This window comes from Staurois parvus, unplaced genomic scaffold (assembly GCF_062004578.1).
Source record: "Staurois parvus isolate SC_StPar_1 unplaced genomic scaffold, SC_StPar_1.0 ptg000091l, whole genome shotgun sequence".
Lineage (NCBI taxonomy): Eukaryota > Metazoa > Chordata > Amphibia > Anura > Ranidae > Staurois > Staurois parvus.
This window is the reverse complement of record NW_028317887.1, coordinates 5,255,650-5,268,822: the sequence shown is the minus strand read 5'-3', so window position 1 is coordinate 5,268,822 and position 13,173 is coordinate 5,255,650. Positions and strand designations below refer to the sequence as shown.

The 13,173-nt window shown below is 44.5% G+C and overlaps 1 protein-coding gene across 1 annotated transcript in view; it reads left to right on the top strand.

The window, feature by feature from the left end:
• LOC149468191 (low-density lipoprotein receptor-related protein 2-like) overlaps positions 1-13,173 on the top strand; it is a 106,244-nt gene that overhangs the window by 3,623 nt on the left and 89,448 nt on the right. The window contains exons 3-4 of the mRNA XM_089670599.1: positions 863-982; positions 9,065-9,289. Of these exons, the coding sequence (XP_089526725.1) occupies positions 863-982; positions 9,065-9,289 (345 nt within the window). The remainder of the gene's footprint in view (positions 1-862; positions 983-9,064; positions 9,290-13,173) is intronic.

Sequence of the window (13,173 nt, the reverse complement as noted above, 5' to 3'; positions counted from 1 at the left end):
ATAAATATTGGGACATCGACACAATTCTAACATTTTTGGCTCTATACACCACAATGGATTTGAAATGAAACAAAGCACAAAATGTGCTTTAACTGCAGACTGTGGAATGTGGGAGTGGAATGTTATGAAATGGCTAAGTCAATCACCTGACCTGAATCCGATTGAGCATGCATTTCACTTGCTGAAGACAAAACTGAAGGGAAAATGCCCCAAGAACAAGCAAGAACTGAAGACCGTTGCAGTAGAGGCCTGGCAGGGCATCACCAGGGATGAAACCCAGCATCTGGTGATGTCTATGCGTTCCAGACTTCAGGCTGTAAAGGGACTGCAAAGGATTTGCAACCAAGTATTAAAAAGTGAAACTTTGATTTATGATTATTATTCTGTTCCATTACTTTTGGTCCCTTAACAAGTGGGAGGCACATATGCAAACTGTTGTAATTCCTACACCGTTCACCTGATTTGGATGTAAATACCCTCAAAGCTGACAGTCTGCAGTAAAAACACATCTTGTTCATTTCATTTCAAATCCATAGTGGTGGTGTATAGAGCCAAAAATTTTATAATTGTGTCGATGTCCCAATATTTATGGACCTGTCTGTAAAAAGATCATTGTCCCCAACTTGAACATAGTTTTTGTTTTTGGCATATCCCACTCAATTCTCTCAACTTTATCAAAGGTCTCCAAAAATAAACACCCCTAGACTGCTTAATGAGTGGCTGCGATCGTGTCTGGCTGTGGGGCAATCCACTAGGGTAGAACCTGGGCAAACTTACAGCAGCTCCTATGGGAGTGAGCACTACAATGTAAAATTTCTTCAATTCCAAATGACCCTTAATCTGTATGTTTTTTCATTAATAGATGTAGCATGTCGTGGTGATAAGAACGCATGGCAATGTGACAGTGGAAAGTGTATTTCTAAAAGCTGGAAATGTGATGGAGTCCCTGACTGCCTAGATGGGTCTGATGAAGTGGGTTGTGGTAAGTATTTTTAGGGGACTACTCAAGGTTGGTTGAAGCTCTTTAAACTGCAACTCCTTCAGTGGTCTAAGCTATCTGCTAATAAACAATGTATAGAATGCCATACATCAAAATTGCTTAATACTGCTCTTAAAACTTGGTTGGTTTTATTAAATGTCCAGTTTGAGGTCCTGAGTGCTATGGAATGGGTTTTTATTGAGGATCTCTGTACCTTGCTCAATGTAGCGTTTCCTCAACCCTGACCAGTCTCCTAGTCCCTGTTGCTGAAAAAATGCCACCACCCTGCTTCACTGTTGAGATGGTATTGGGCAGGTGATGAGCAATGTTTAGTTTACTCCAGTTTCTGTATGTAGCCCTAGAGAACACAGTGCACAGTCCACATGTGTTTGCTGCTTCTCTGTAAACAGGAACTTTGCTTATTTTGTGTGCGGTCCTTGTTTTCAATAAAGCAAATCTCGTATACAATATACAGTGCCATACATATCTGACAAAATGAAAACTAACTTATAAACCAAACCATGCAATGCATTGGCACATATGTCATGTACATTTACAAAAAGGACTGAAAGTTCTGGCTCGGGTACGGACAGTGTAAGATAAAACCTGGTGAACTATTGGTCTTCCAAAAGGGAGTGACTGAGCAAGGAAGCAGTCAGAAATACAACAGGTATCAAAATAAAGGGAAAATGGGAAGGAGGGGAGGAAAGAAAACTGAGGCAAATAAAAATGAGATCCCTAACTCAAGGTCCAAAGGGACCACATTTGATCAAACTTCCAGGAGTAGCCTCAATTGATGTGATTTTATACATGGGTAGGATTGCATCCACCATGGCTTCCCAAGAAGACACCGTAGGAGTCGGAGGTCCACTTTTGGAGGATTTTTTTTTTTTAGCATGGAAAAGGGGATGAACAATTTGGCATGGGAGTGCTGATGGTCCTGAATCCCCAGAAGAGCCAACTCTGAGGAAGTAGGGAGTGACCAATATAACCTACGATTAATTGGCTTAAAAATTTCAGACCAGAAATAAGACCCTGGGTGAACACAGCACCTGGGACACATTGGGTCACATGCTGGGTACATCCTATGATGCTTCATGGGAGTATAGTATACCCTATGCAGAAACCTGACCTGGATCAATTTATCCCTAGAAGGAATTACCAATTTAGGACTACCCTCCAAATAGTCCTCCCAGCTCTCCCGATCAAAGGAAGGAATATCCTCTCTCCACATCTCTCATATGCTCAAGCTTCAGGGAATTGGTAAGGAGCGCCCCATATAGTGTGGAAAGAGGTTTATCAACACCCTGGGTGAGCAGCTCTTCAATTGGATTGGCCTGCAGGAGGGGCATCTGAGGGTACTGGGCTCTAACAGTGTGGTGCACTTGGCAGTATTGGAATTGCACCCAAGCTGGCAGATGGAATTTACCAGAAAGTTGCATAAAGGACCAGAGGACATAATATCCACCAGTGTTTTTATGCTCTTATGCATCCAGATTTGAGTCTGGAATAGTACGGAGCTGGGGGAAGGAAGGATTGCCCCAAAGGGGTTGTGCAGGGGACCACTGATTCAGACAGAAAAAGCGACTGTCAATAGTGTAGACACCCTCCAGGTGGCATGTGCTGGACCCAGAACCATGTCGTAGAGTTTCGGCACTCTGTAAACAAAGTTCCAGAGGCTGGCCAAGGAGCTCAAATAGGAAGCCTCCAAACATGATAGCATTGGATCTGGGACTTGTGAACTACCACTCTATGAAAATGAACACTGCCGCCCAGATGAAAATAACCCATCTAGAGGGTAGCCAGAAAGTGAATTTTCCCCTCCCAGTCTTTCAGGACTGCACCTTGAGACTTCGGCTCCTCCCTCTACCCTGAATAAGAGCAGCCTCCCCACACTGACCTCCATGATGGGAGACACTCCCGGATGTCCTTCCAGGGCAGTCAGGGGATCACACTGTGCCTGGGGGGGGGAGGGGTGTTGGACCAGGTGTGATCCGCCTGGTGTCCCACCCCCCACTTTGTGGAAGGTGGGACCGGGGGAGTGGTGGTGTCCCTTACCTGCAGAGGGACCTAGGGAGAGGTACCACTGCCCCCTATGTGCTGGCAAATGGAGCACTGGCCAGGCCAGATGATGGACATCCCTTCCGGTGGTGGACCAGGTGACACTGGCGCCAGCCTCAGGTAGGTGGCTCAGGATCTTTTATTTTTTTTTTTTTTTTCCGTTCCCCTGATTGGCCCCTAGTTTCAGGGGTGTCCTCAGCCCTCCTGGTGGTCAGAGGGAGTAGAACAGGGGGTGGGAGGGGGTCTGTTTGTAAAATGTCTCTCATGCAGGGTGGCCCTCAGACTCCTGCACAAAGGTACTGAGAGTCTTGTATTGAAGGTCTGATCAGGGATGAAGCTCCTTCCCAGGGGGACCTGGTTAAGTCAGTAAGGGAACTGATGGCTACTTTTTGATTCCTTTAGTTCTCTCATAATTTCTCTGCCTCACTGAGCTCGCTCCCCCCGAACAAATTGAGGCTTCTTCAGCAACCAATAGGAAGGTGGGGGAGGACCCATCCCCGGACTGATTCCCAAGCACACTCTGAAAGGGAGGGTTCCTCGAGCGAGTCCAGAGACGCTTCTAGCTACAAGTTGTCCCTGGAGGAGGTTGATGACTTACTGGGAGCCATTTATTCTACCTTGGAGATTAAGGAAGATAAAGTCCCTCACATTGCATGATCAGATATATCGGGGTATGGAAGAACAAAAGCATAGACTTCCTGGTCCACGAGGTGCTAATAGAATCCTTAGAGGGAATGTCAGGATCTGAAGAGATCTTTTCTTTGCTAAATCTGTCAAATGCAGGTTCCCATTTGGGGATTTGTCCAGTGTGGAATAAAGTCCCAAGCTGGATGCAGCATTCTCTCAGGTAGCCAGGAAAATGGATCTTGCCTTTGAGGACATGGGGGGTCTTGGCTGACACTATGCACAGAAGGGTGGATTCCTTTCTTAAAGTCCTGGGATTCCACACTATCCAACCTAAAGTCTGCCATGGCCACTACAGTGGTAGCTCGGAACATGGAATATTGGATCACACAGCTACAGGCCCATATTGTGGCAGGATCCCTGAAGGACAATATATTAGTCTCCTTCCAGACCCCACCACAGGGAGTGGGGTATATTGCAGATGCCTCGGCTGAGTCATTAAGGATGGCTAGGTCAACAGCCCTAACTCTGCCTACAAAACCCTGTGGCTTAAGACATGGCAGGGTGACACTGTCTCCAAGGTTAAACTGTGGCATCCCGTTCACAGGTGATGTTCTTTTTGGCCCAGGTCTTGAGACTGTGCTGGATCGCACCACAGACAAGAAAAAGGCCTTTCCCCTTAAAGCTCCAGGCGCAGGGGTGAGGGGGGGGGGAAATTGTCCCTAGAAGCGGGTACAAGCCATTAGGCCAGATTCCCAGAAAAGGCCCTGGGGAAAAGGGCAGGGAGGAGTAATTTTCCATCAGTCCTGAGCAGCCCCAAAAATTGCAATGGTGCTCCCCCTGATGGGAGAAAGATTGGGAGTCTTCCTCCCACAGTGGGAAGCAGTATCCTCCAGTTCCTTTATCCTGGGTGTAGTCAGAAGGGGATACTGCCTGGAATTTCGGAGACCACAGAGGTTTGGTAATGGAGCTCCCAAGATGTGCAGAGAAGGCCTCAGCCCTGCTCTTTGCAGGTGTCGTAAGAGCAGAAGGTCGTCATCAGGGTCCCCTCCGCAGAGATCGGCAAGGGTTTTTATTCCCATGTCTTTGTAGTCAGCCCTCAGGGAACTACAGGCTCATTCTGAACCTCAGACCTTTGAATGAGACCATAAAATACAAGAGATTCCATATGGATTCAATTTTCTTGGTCGGGTATCTTATTTCCTCCAACTGCTCTCTGGCCTCAATAGACCTAAGGGATGCCTACCTACATGTTCCAATTGCGGATGCCTTTCAGAAATTCCTCAGGTTGGTGGTACAGGGCACCTTCACCTGCAGTTCTAAGCCTTGCCCTTTGGGCTTTTCTTCTTTCCCAGGATTTTCACAAAGATCATGGCCGAGGCCCTGGAGTCTAAGGGGAGTCTCACTAGTGGCTTACCTGGATGATCTCCTATTGTTTGCAGACTCAGAGGAACAGCTGACATGGGACATAACCTTGGTGATATCACCTGGAGAGTTGAGGCTGGCTAATAGTTAGCCAAGTCGAATTTGGTCCCGGCCCAAAGGATGGTGTACCTGGGCTATGAGCTGGATGCCACCCTTCAGAAAACCTTTCTACTCCATGAAAAAATCCTAAAGTTGGACAGGGGAATCGAGCAACTGTTAGGGAATGAGGCAATGTCCCTAAGAATCGGTCTGTTGGGCCTGCTGACCTTGTCCATCCCAGTGGTACAGTGGGCAGGTTTTGTATTTGCGGCCCCTCCAGCTGTTCATTCTGGACATGTGGGATTGCCGGCAGGAGTCCTTGGACTCCTTGGTACAGGTACACCCCCCCCTCCCTGGGTGAGGAGGACCCACTGGTGGTCAGCCAATTTGGCTCAAGGGCTGTTATGGGTCTTGCCTATCTCCAGGAAAGTCTCAACAGATGTGAGCACCAGAGGTTGGGGAGCACACCTAGAGGGGTCCATGGCTTGGGGTTCTTGGCTACCAGAAGAGGGGCAGATCCGCTAGCTGGAAAGAGCTCAAAGCTGTATCGCGGGCCCTTGTGGACTTCCAGGGGCAGCTACAGGGACAACACGTGCGGGTCCTCTCAGACAACTCCTCTGTCATGGCGTATGTTGACAGGGAGGGACTCAAAGCAAAGCTCTGTGGTCCCTGGATTCAGAACTGCTCACCTGGTCTGAGATCAATGTAGCTTCCCTATCCACTGTTCACTTGAAGAGGGGGGCCATTGAAGTGGCAGACTCTTGGCAGAAGACAGCTGAGGGAATTAGAATGGGTGCTCAGTTGGGAGATCTACCAAGACATCATAAGGGAGTGGAGGGTCTCGATCCCTAGACCTTTTAGTGTTGGGCAAGAATACCAAAGTCCCGGTTTTCTTTTCCCTAAACTGCTGAGACTGGGCGTTAGCAGTTGGTGCATTGGCACAGCAGTGGAACTTTCCTCAGTCTCCTTATTGCTAGGAGTTCTGAGGAAATTCAGATCTGAACGAACTTTCCTGATAGCCCTGCACTAGCCCAGACAGGCTTGGTTTTTGACCCTGGCGGCCTTGGCAGTCTACCGTCCTTTTTGAATATTGCTGTGCTGAGGACCTGCTTTCTCAGGGCCTGGTCCTTTGTCCCCAGGTAGACAGATGGAACCTAGCGGCCTGGTTTTTGAGGAGCAGCTGCTGAGGAGCAAGTAGTTTTCAGCTAGGGTAGTATCCACCCTCCTAAATGGTACCCATTCAATCTGAGACCCATTCTATATACCTTAGTCTGGAAGCTCTTTAACAGATGGTATGCTAAGACTTCCTTGGAAGCATATAGCTTAATTTCAGTCCTGGAATTCTTGTGTCTGCTCTTGGTGTATTCCTGGAGTCTCAGCCAGGGATGAGCTAGTGGCAAGATTCTTTAAGTACTTGAGACAAAAGCCAGTAAGAGGCCCTTTCCAAAGTGGAGCCTGACTGTGCTTAATGTGCTGACAGGCCCCCTGTTTGAACCTCTGGAATCAAGTTCCCTCGAAATCCTGACCCTCAAGACAGTATTCCTGGTAGCAGTTACTACAGCAAGGAAGGAGTTGGAAGCCCTATCTATTAGGGCCCCCTTCCTACAGATTTTTGTAGATAGGTTGTTTAAGATAGACCCGGCCTTCTTGCCCAAGAGACTCGAGATTTCATCGAGGCCAAGAAATTACTTTACCTTTTATTTTGTTCTAACCTCTTGGATGTTAGATGTGTTCTTTTATTTAGAAAGGACTAAAGGGATAAGGAAGTCGGATTTGCTTTTTTTGTATCCAGCGGAAGCGGAACCGGATCCAGACCGCACTTGGGTATTTCCGTTATACTCCAGCTTCCCTGTCCAAACACAAATCCCCGGACACCACCTGCTGATCATGCAGGAAATAGACCGCACCAGACTCTCAAGACAGGAAGTAAACTGCTTTATTGTAACATTACACAAGATATATACAGGGTGGGGAAATACCACCAGTAACAGGAAATACATCAGCAGGCCCTCCCATCAGGAGGGGAAAGGGCTTCAGGAAACAGCCCCCCACCAAACCAAGACACATAATAGAACAAAGGAATAACCACATGGCAGTAGACAATACGGGAACACATACATCCCATAAGTTTGCTGGCCAGTAAGACACAATAGAACAATGGGATGCAGCACATGGCAGTGGACAATGGACAACCACATGGCAGAGAACAATGAACAATCCCCACACCAATACACAATACTAGCACATTCACATCACATTAACAGGCACAGGGTGGGTTAAACATAATGAAGGGAACATGGTGAGCGGACACGGGTCCCCCCACCCCCAAAAGTCCCTCCTGTCACAGTATCCTTTTCAGGAGCAAGGAAGGGTTGTAAAGCTTCTAGGTGCACCTTAGCTAGGTGGCTGAGACTGGCAATTAGACAGGCATATCTGACCAAAAGTCTGGAAGTCCTGGAGGGCATTGTGACGTACTCCATTCGGGCCATGGCAGCCACGTACACTTAGCTGGCTGGTGCAACCCCCAAGACAGATTTTGTAGGGCTGCTACCTGGTCCAATTACAACACCTTGGTTAAGCATTAGACTTGACCTGGTCCAAACAGAGGAGCAGGCCTTTGGACGCAAGGTTCTGCAAGCGGTGGTCCTGCCATAGGGGTGAGTGCTCGCGTATCCGTTGCTGTCCTGAAAGACTGGTAGGGGAAAAAGCAAAGTTACACTTACGGTAATGCCTTTTTCAGGACCGCACCAGTTACCCACCCTTTTTAGCATGTGGTAAGGAGATGGGGTTTTTTTTTGTCACCTGTAATCTCCCCAGGTGACCAGAAGTGCTAAGTCATGAACAGAGGTTGGAATGGGGAGGCTGTTTTTATCCTGGGTGGAAGCCTTTCCTCAGGTGGGGAGGTGCCGAAGTCTCTCGGTGCTGTCCTGAGACTCCTGGAAAAGGTGTTACCATGTGTGTAACTTTGTGTTTTTCTTGTTTTTTTATTTGCAAAATGTTAAAACAAACTATCTTCATAAATTTAGGATGTAATGTACTCTGCTACAAGAACCCAAACAGTTTTTGTCTGTGAAAGTTGGTCTACAAACTGATTATATATTTGAACAGTACAGGGTCATGTTTGGTGTTGCAGTGATCAGGGACACTGGGGACGGTTAGTATTTTTTCAAAAGAATATTGACTCAAATAGTAGTGAAATTATTCCTGGAAAAGGCTTTCTAATCAACTAAACAAATTGGAAAGTGAGAATGTGACCATTAAACAAGCATTGTGCCAAAGTGCAATAGGAAGGTTAAAAGTTGCAACATTTAAAAGCAATCTGCCAAATACAGTAGAAAGCTTAATGCGTCAGTTTCCATCAGACCTGAGAATTTGAAAATTTAAACTGAATTTGTGCCAAGTGTGAGAGTGCCAGTTTTACTCAGAGGTAAAAACTGATGCGCCAAAAAAAGTACCTGCTCCAGACGGGTACATAAGGCACATTCTACACCACTTTCTCACTGCTTCTGAGACTCTTTTGTTCTGTCTGAGCCAGTCTTTATGAATTCCAGGGATAAGTTCTATCATAGATGTAGCTACAAACTTTCAAATGCTGCCATCTACTGCTTGAAGAATATATCTCTACTGAATACTGATAGCTGCACAAAATACATACACTGTTCTAACACGTCCAGACATAACATGTAGAATTGAGGCCAAACGGTTCAATCTTGGTTTCATCAGACCAAAGATTCTTGTTCCCCTCAGTCCAAGAGACCCTCAGGTGCTTTTTGTAAACTTTAGGTGGGTTTTCATGTGTTTTTTTGCACTGACTAGACTTCTGCCTAGCTGCTCTGGAGCTCTCTTTTGTATGTCATGCAAAAACTATTGCTTTACCTACTTTTACAAATTATTTTAGGTACGTTTTCTACAGTGTTAATAATCTTCCTTCATTAGCTTGTTCAGGTAACAAATTCCAGTGCCCCAACAATGAATGTATTGATCTATGGGAAGTTTGTGATGACCACAAAGACTGTGAAGATGGTTCAGATGAGCAGAATTGTCCAGCAAGCAACTGTATGCCAAATCAGATACGATGCAAGAACACAGTGTGCATCATGGAATCCTGGCGATGTGATGGTGTTAATAACTGCGGAGATGGATCTGATGAAGAGAACTGTGGTTTGTATTTATTAACGCCTTGCTATATTAGAGCTGAAAAAAATACAAAAATGAATATAAGGGGAGAAGTTTTACCTACCAGAGGGATTCGTATTTCTGTCCTGACACACGTGGCTGACACCACTTGGTAAAAAGAATAGATTCCTCTCTCCAGCCCCAGCCTGTTGCTAACTGGATAGTGTAGAAACGGAAAACGCCTTCACTCGCTCCTATCAGAATATTCCTAGTCCAACACATTTTGCATGTGGCTCACTTGCCTGCTCACTTTCCCATTGTTTCTCCTATTCTTTGAGTGCTGCTGTACAGGGCATTGCAAGAGTCAGATTCAGGTAAACCAATTGCATGTTAAAAAATTTACTGATTAAGTGCCCAGTCATATTGGTGAAATTTGGGAATCAAAATCGCACCTGAAATCATATCCAGTGAATGTCAGTGTCTTAACACGTGTGATTTGCTGCAGCATGATTTCTAAAGTAGTTGGTGCATTGACTTTTTTTAAATCCCTTTTTGTTTTGATTTCACATACATAGAATATAATGGAAATTGCACTGTAAATTGCAAGAAATGGTTGAAAATCTTCAAGTAGCAAGTCTTCAGAAATTGCACCTCAAATTGCGCACAGATCGTGTGATTTTAAATTGCTGCAGTGACCGGTGACTAAAGCAGAAATATATATATATTTTTTTTTCTATTTGCCTGTGCAGTGGGGTTATGCTTGGCACTGCATGGGTTAAATGCTTGTAAAGACACCAAAGATATATACTCACCTGACCTGCTGATCCTCCACGCATAAGACCGATCCTTTGGCTCCAGCCGCCCCCATGGTCCAGCCGTCTTGTAAATGGACTTTCCTGACATCGGCATGCTCCAGACAGGAGCAGTCCACTGCTGCACTGCAGGAAGCATGGTTTTCCTTAGGATCGCCAGGTCATGTGAGTATGAGCTTGGTCCTCGCCCCTAGAAAAAAAAGAGCAGCTAATCCAGCCCAACTGCATGGTAAACAAATAAAACATTTTTTTACTGGAGTTTTGCTTTAAGCTTTCTCATTCAACGATCTACCTGGAGTTCAGCTTTAAAGTATTCTAGTACAGCCTTTCTCAAATAGGACTGTGGCTCCCTGAGATGCCATCTGGGTTTGTCAAGGATATGCCCTGAAATTAATGATGGCATCTGGTGTAACATGGTGTAAAGGAATTTGGGGGGGGGGGTGGTGGGCTGGTTTCATCCATGGAACTGCACGTGTCAATCACCAAATCCCGGCCGGAGATTCCCCACTGGCACCTGGCGATCGCCGATAAACTGAGGAGTCCTGTGTGTAAACACATCTTTCCTGCCAGCAGCATGTTTCCCAAGTAAAACAGCACAGTTAACACTTTGATCACCCCAGATGTTAACCTCTTCCTGTCCCGTCATTAGTACAGTCAGTGGTTTCTATTAGCACCGATCACTCTATTGGTGTCATTGGGATGTCAGTGGCAGTCAGTTTCCACCCGGTGTCAGAATGCCCACCGCAGTCCCGCTATAAGTCGCTGATTGCCACCATTACTAGTATAAAGAAATACAATTAAAAATTCCAGTATGTAGATGCTTTAACTTTCAAATAAACCAATGAATTTACATGTATTGGGGGATTTTTTTTTTAGCAAAGACATGTAGCAGAATTTTTGGCCTAAAATTACGACCAAATTTGATTTTTAACTTTTTTCTTTTTTTTCATTATACTTGAGGTGATTGTAGCCGTTTTAGTGCATTTTCGACAAACAATTGTACTGTCTGTGATACTTTTTTTATTTGCACTAACATACAATTTTGAGGACAAGCTTTCGGGGAGTGTCCCCTTCTTCAAAGTCCAAGCAGTACTATACAAATCACAAAGTTTCAGCAGAATGTTAGATGGAGGAAAAAAAAAAGGTTAGAGATAAGATACAGCAAAAGGGAGGGGGGGGGGGAAAATACTACTCGCACAGAAGGAATAAAGCTTGAGCTGATAGTCCTAAAACTGTTGGATAATGAGTGAGGAATCCCATGTCCAAATTCAGGCCATTATCTCTTGTCAAATAGAATTATCATTCTTGGTTCAAAAGTTTTTTTGTTTTTTTTTCTTTCCTGAATGGATTTATAATTTCCTTTTTTAAGAACTAAAATATTGAGGTCTCCCATTGTGTGGCCTGGTTGTGTGAAATGGTGTGCAGAGGTCATCTTTATGTTACTTGATGGTATGTCTGTGCAAATTCATCCTTGAAACAGGACAGAAGGAACATAGAGAGGATGACCTCTGCACACCTGTGGGACACCATTTCGCACAACCAGGCCACACAATGGGAGACCTCAATATTTTAGTTAACCATTTCAATACTGTGCAATTTTATACCTTCCTGCCCAGGCCATTTTTCAGGTTTCAGCGCTCTCATACTTTGAATGACAATTGCGCGGTCATACAACACTGTACCCAAAGTAAAATTTTATCATTTTCTTCACACAACTAGAGCTTTCTTTTGGTGGTATTTAATCACTGCTGGGGTTTTTTATTTTTTGCTAAATTAACAAAAAAAGACCAAAAATTTTGAAAAAAAAACACATTTTTCTTTGTTTCTGTTATAAAAGTTTACAAATAAATAATTGTTCTTCATAAATTTAGGCAGAGATGTATTCTGCTACATGTCTTTGGTGAAAATAACCCAAATTAGGATGTATTTTTTAGTTTGTAGGAAAGTTATAGAGTTCACAAACTATGGTATAGATCTGAATATTGATCAATCCTGAAGTACTGACAGCCAATCTAATTTCTTGAGGTCCAAGAATGTCAGAACAGTACAGATATCCCACAAATGACCCCTTTTTGCAGAGTAGACAGTCCGACGTACTTCATAAGAGGCATGGCGAGTTTTTTGAAGTTGTATTTTTGTCATAATTTTTCGGAAAATGAAAAACTTAAAAAAATTATTTTCACTATTTTTTTTTTTTTACATACGGTCACCAGTGCAGTACAGCGTCATTATATAACTGGCATGGCGGTTAACAGGGACACTGACTGGTGACAGTATGGAAAAAAATATATATATTTTTTTTTTATTTATTTACTTTTTTTATTTTTAAGTTTTTTTCATATTTTACTATGACCAAAGTAGTACAATGTTACCATAGTAACACTGTACTACTTTGGGGAAGTGGATCAGTATTTTTTTTTTTTTTTTTTACACAATTTGCTTATAGCAAAGAATTACTTTGCTATAAGCAAGCATTTACCTGAATGAAATCCATTCATTCAGCTTTTTTTTTTTTTTTTTTTTTTTTTTTTTTTTTTTGTGTTTAGCTGTGATTTGGTCACAGCTAATCACATGACATGTGCATGTGATTAGCTGTGACAATTCACAGCTAGGCGCTAGTATACAATGGATGGCATCATGAATGAAGCCATCCATTGTATACAACTGTCATGTGACCTGCTGTGATTGGTCACAGCAGGTCACATGGTACCAGCAACGGGAGCCGGTACTCGGATCTGTCATCGGCCGTGTCCGAGGTGCACGGCCCGTGACAGATCCCGCTGCTGCGCCGCTCTGCATTACCGCAAACGGCGCATGTGCGGGAGCACGCCAAATGGCGTGCACCTGGAATGAAGAGGCACATCTGAAGCCGCCAAACGGCCATTGGCCGGGCGGCTAATGGTTAAAGGAAATTTCAAATCCATTCAGGAAAAACTTTTGAACTAAGAATGATAATTCTATTTGACACGAGATAACGGCCTGAACACATGGGATTCCTCACTCATTATCCAACAGTTTTTTATGACTATCCGCTCAAGCTTTACTCCCTCTGTGAGTGTAGTATTCCCCCCTCGCTTTTGCTGTATCTTTTCTCTAATCTTCCCCCCCCCCCCCCCA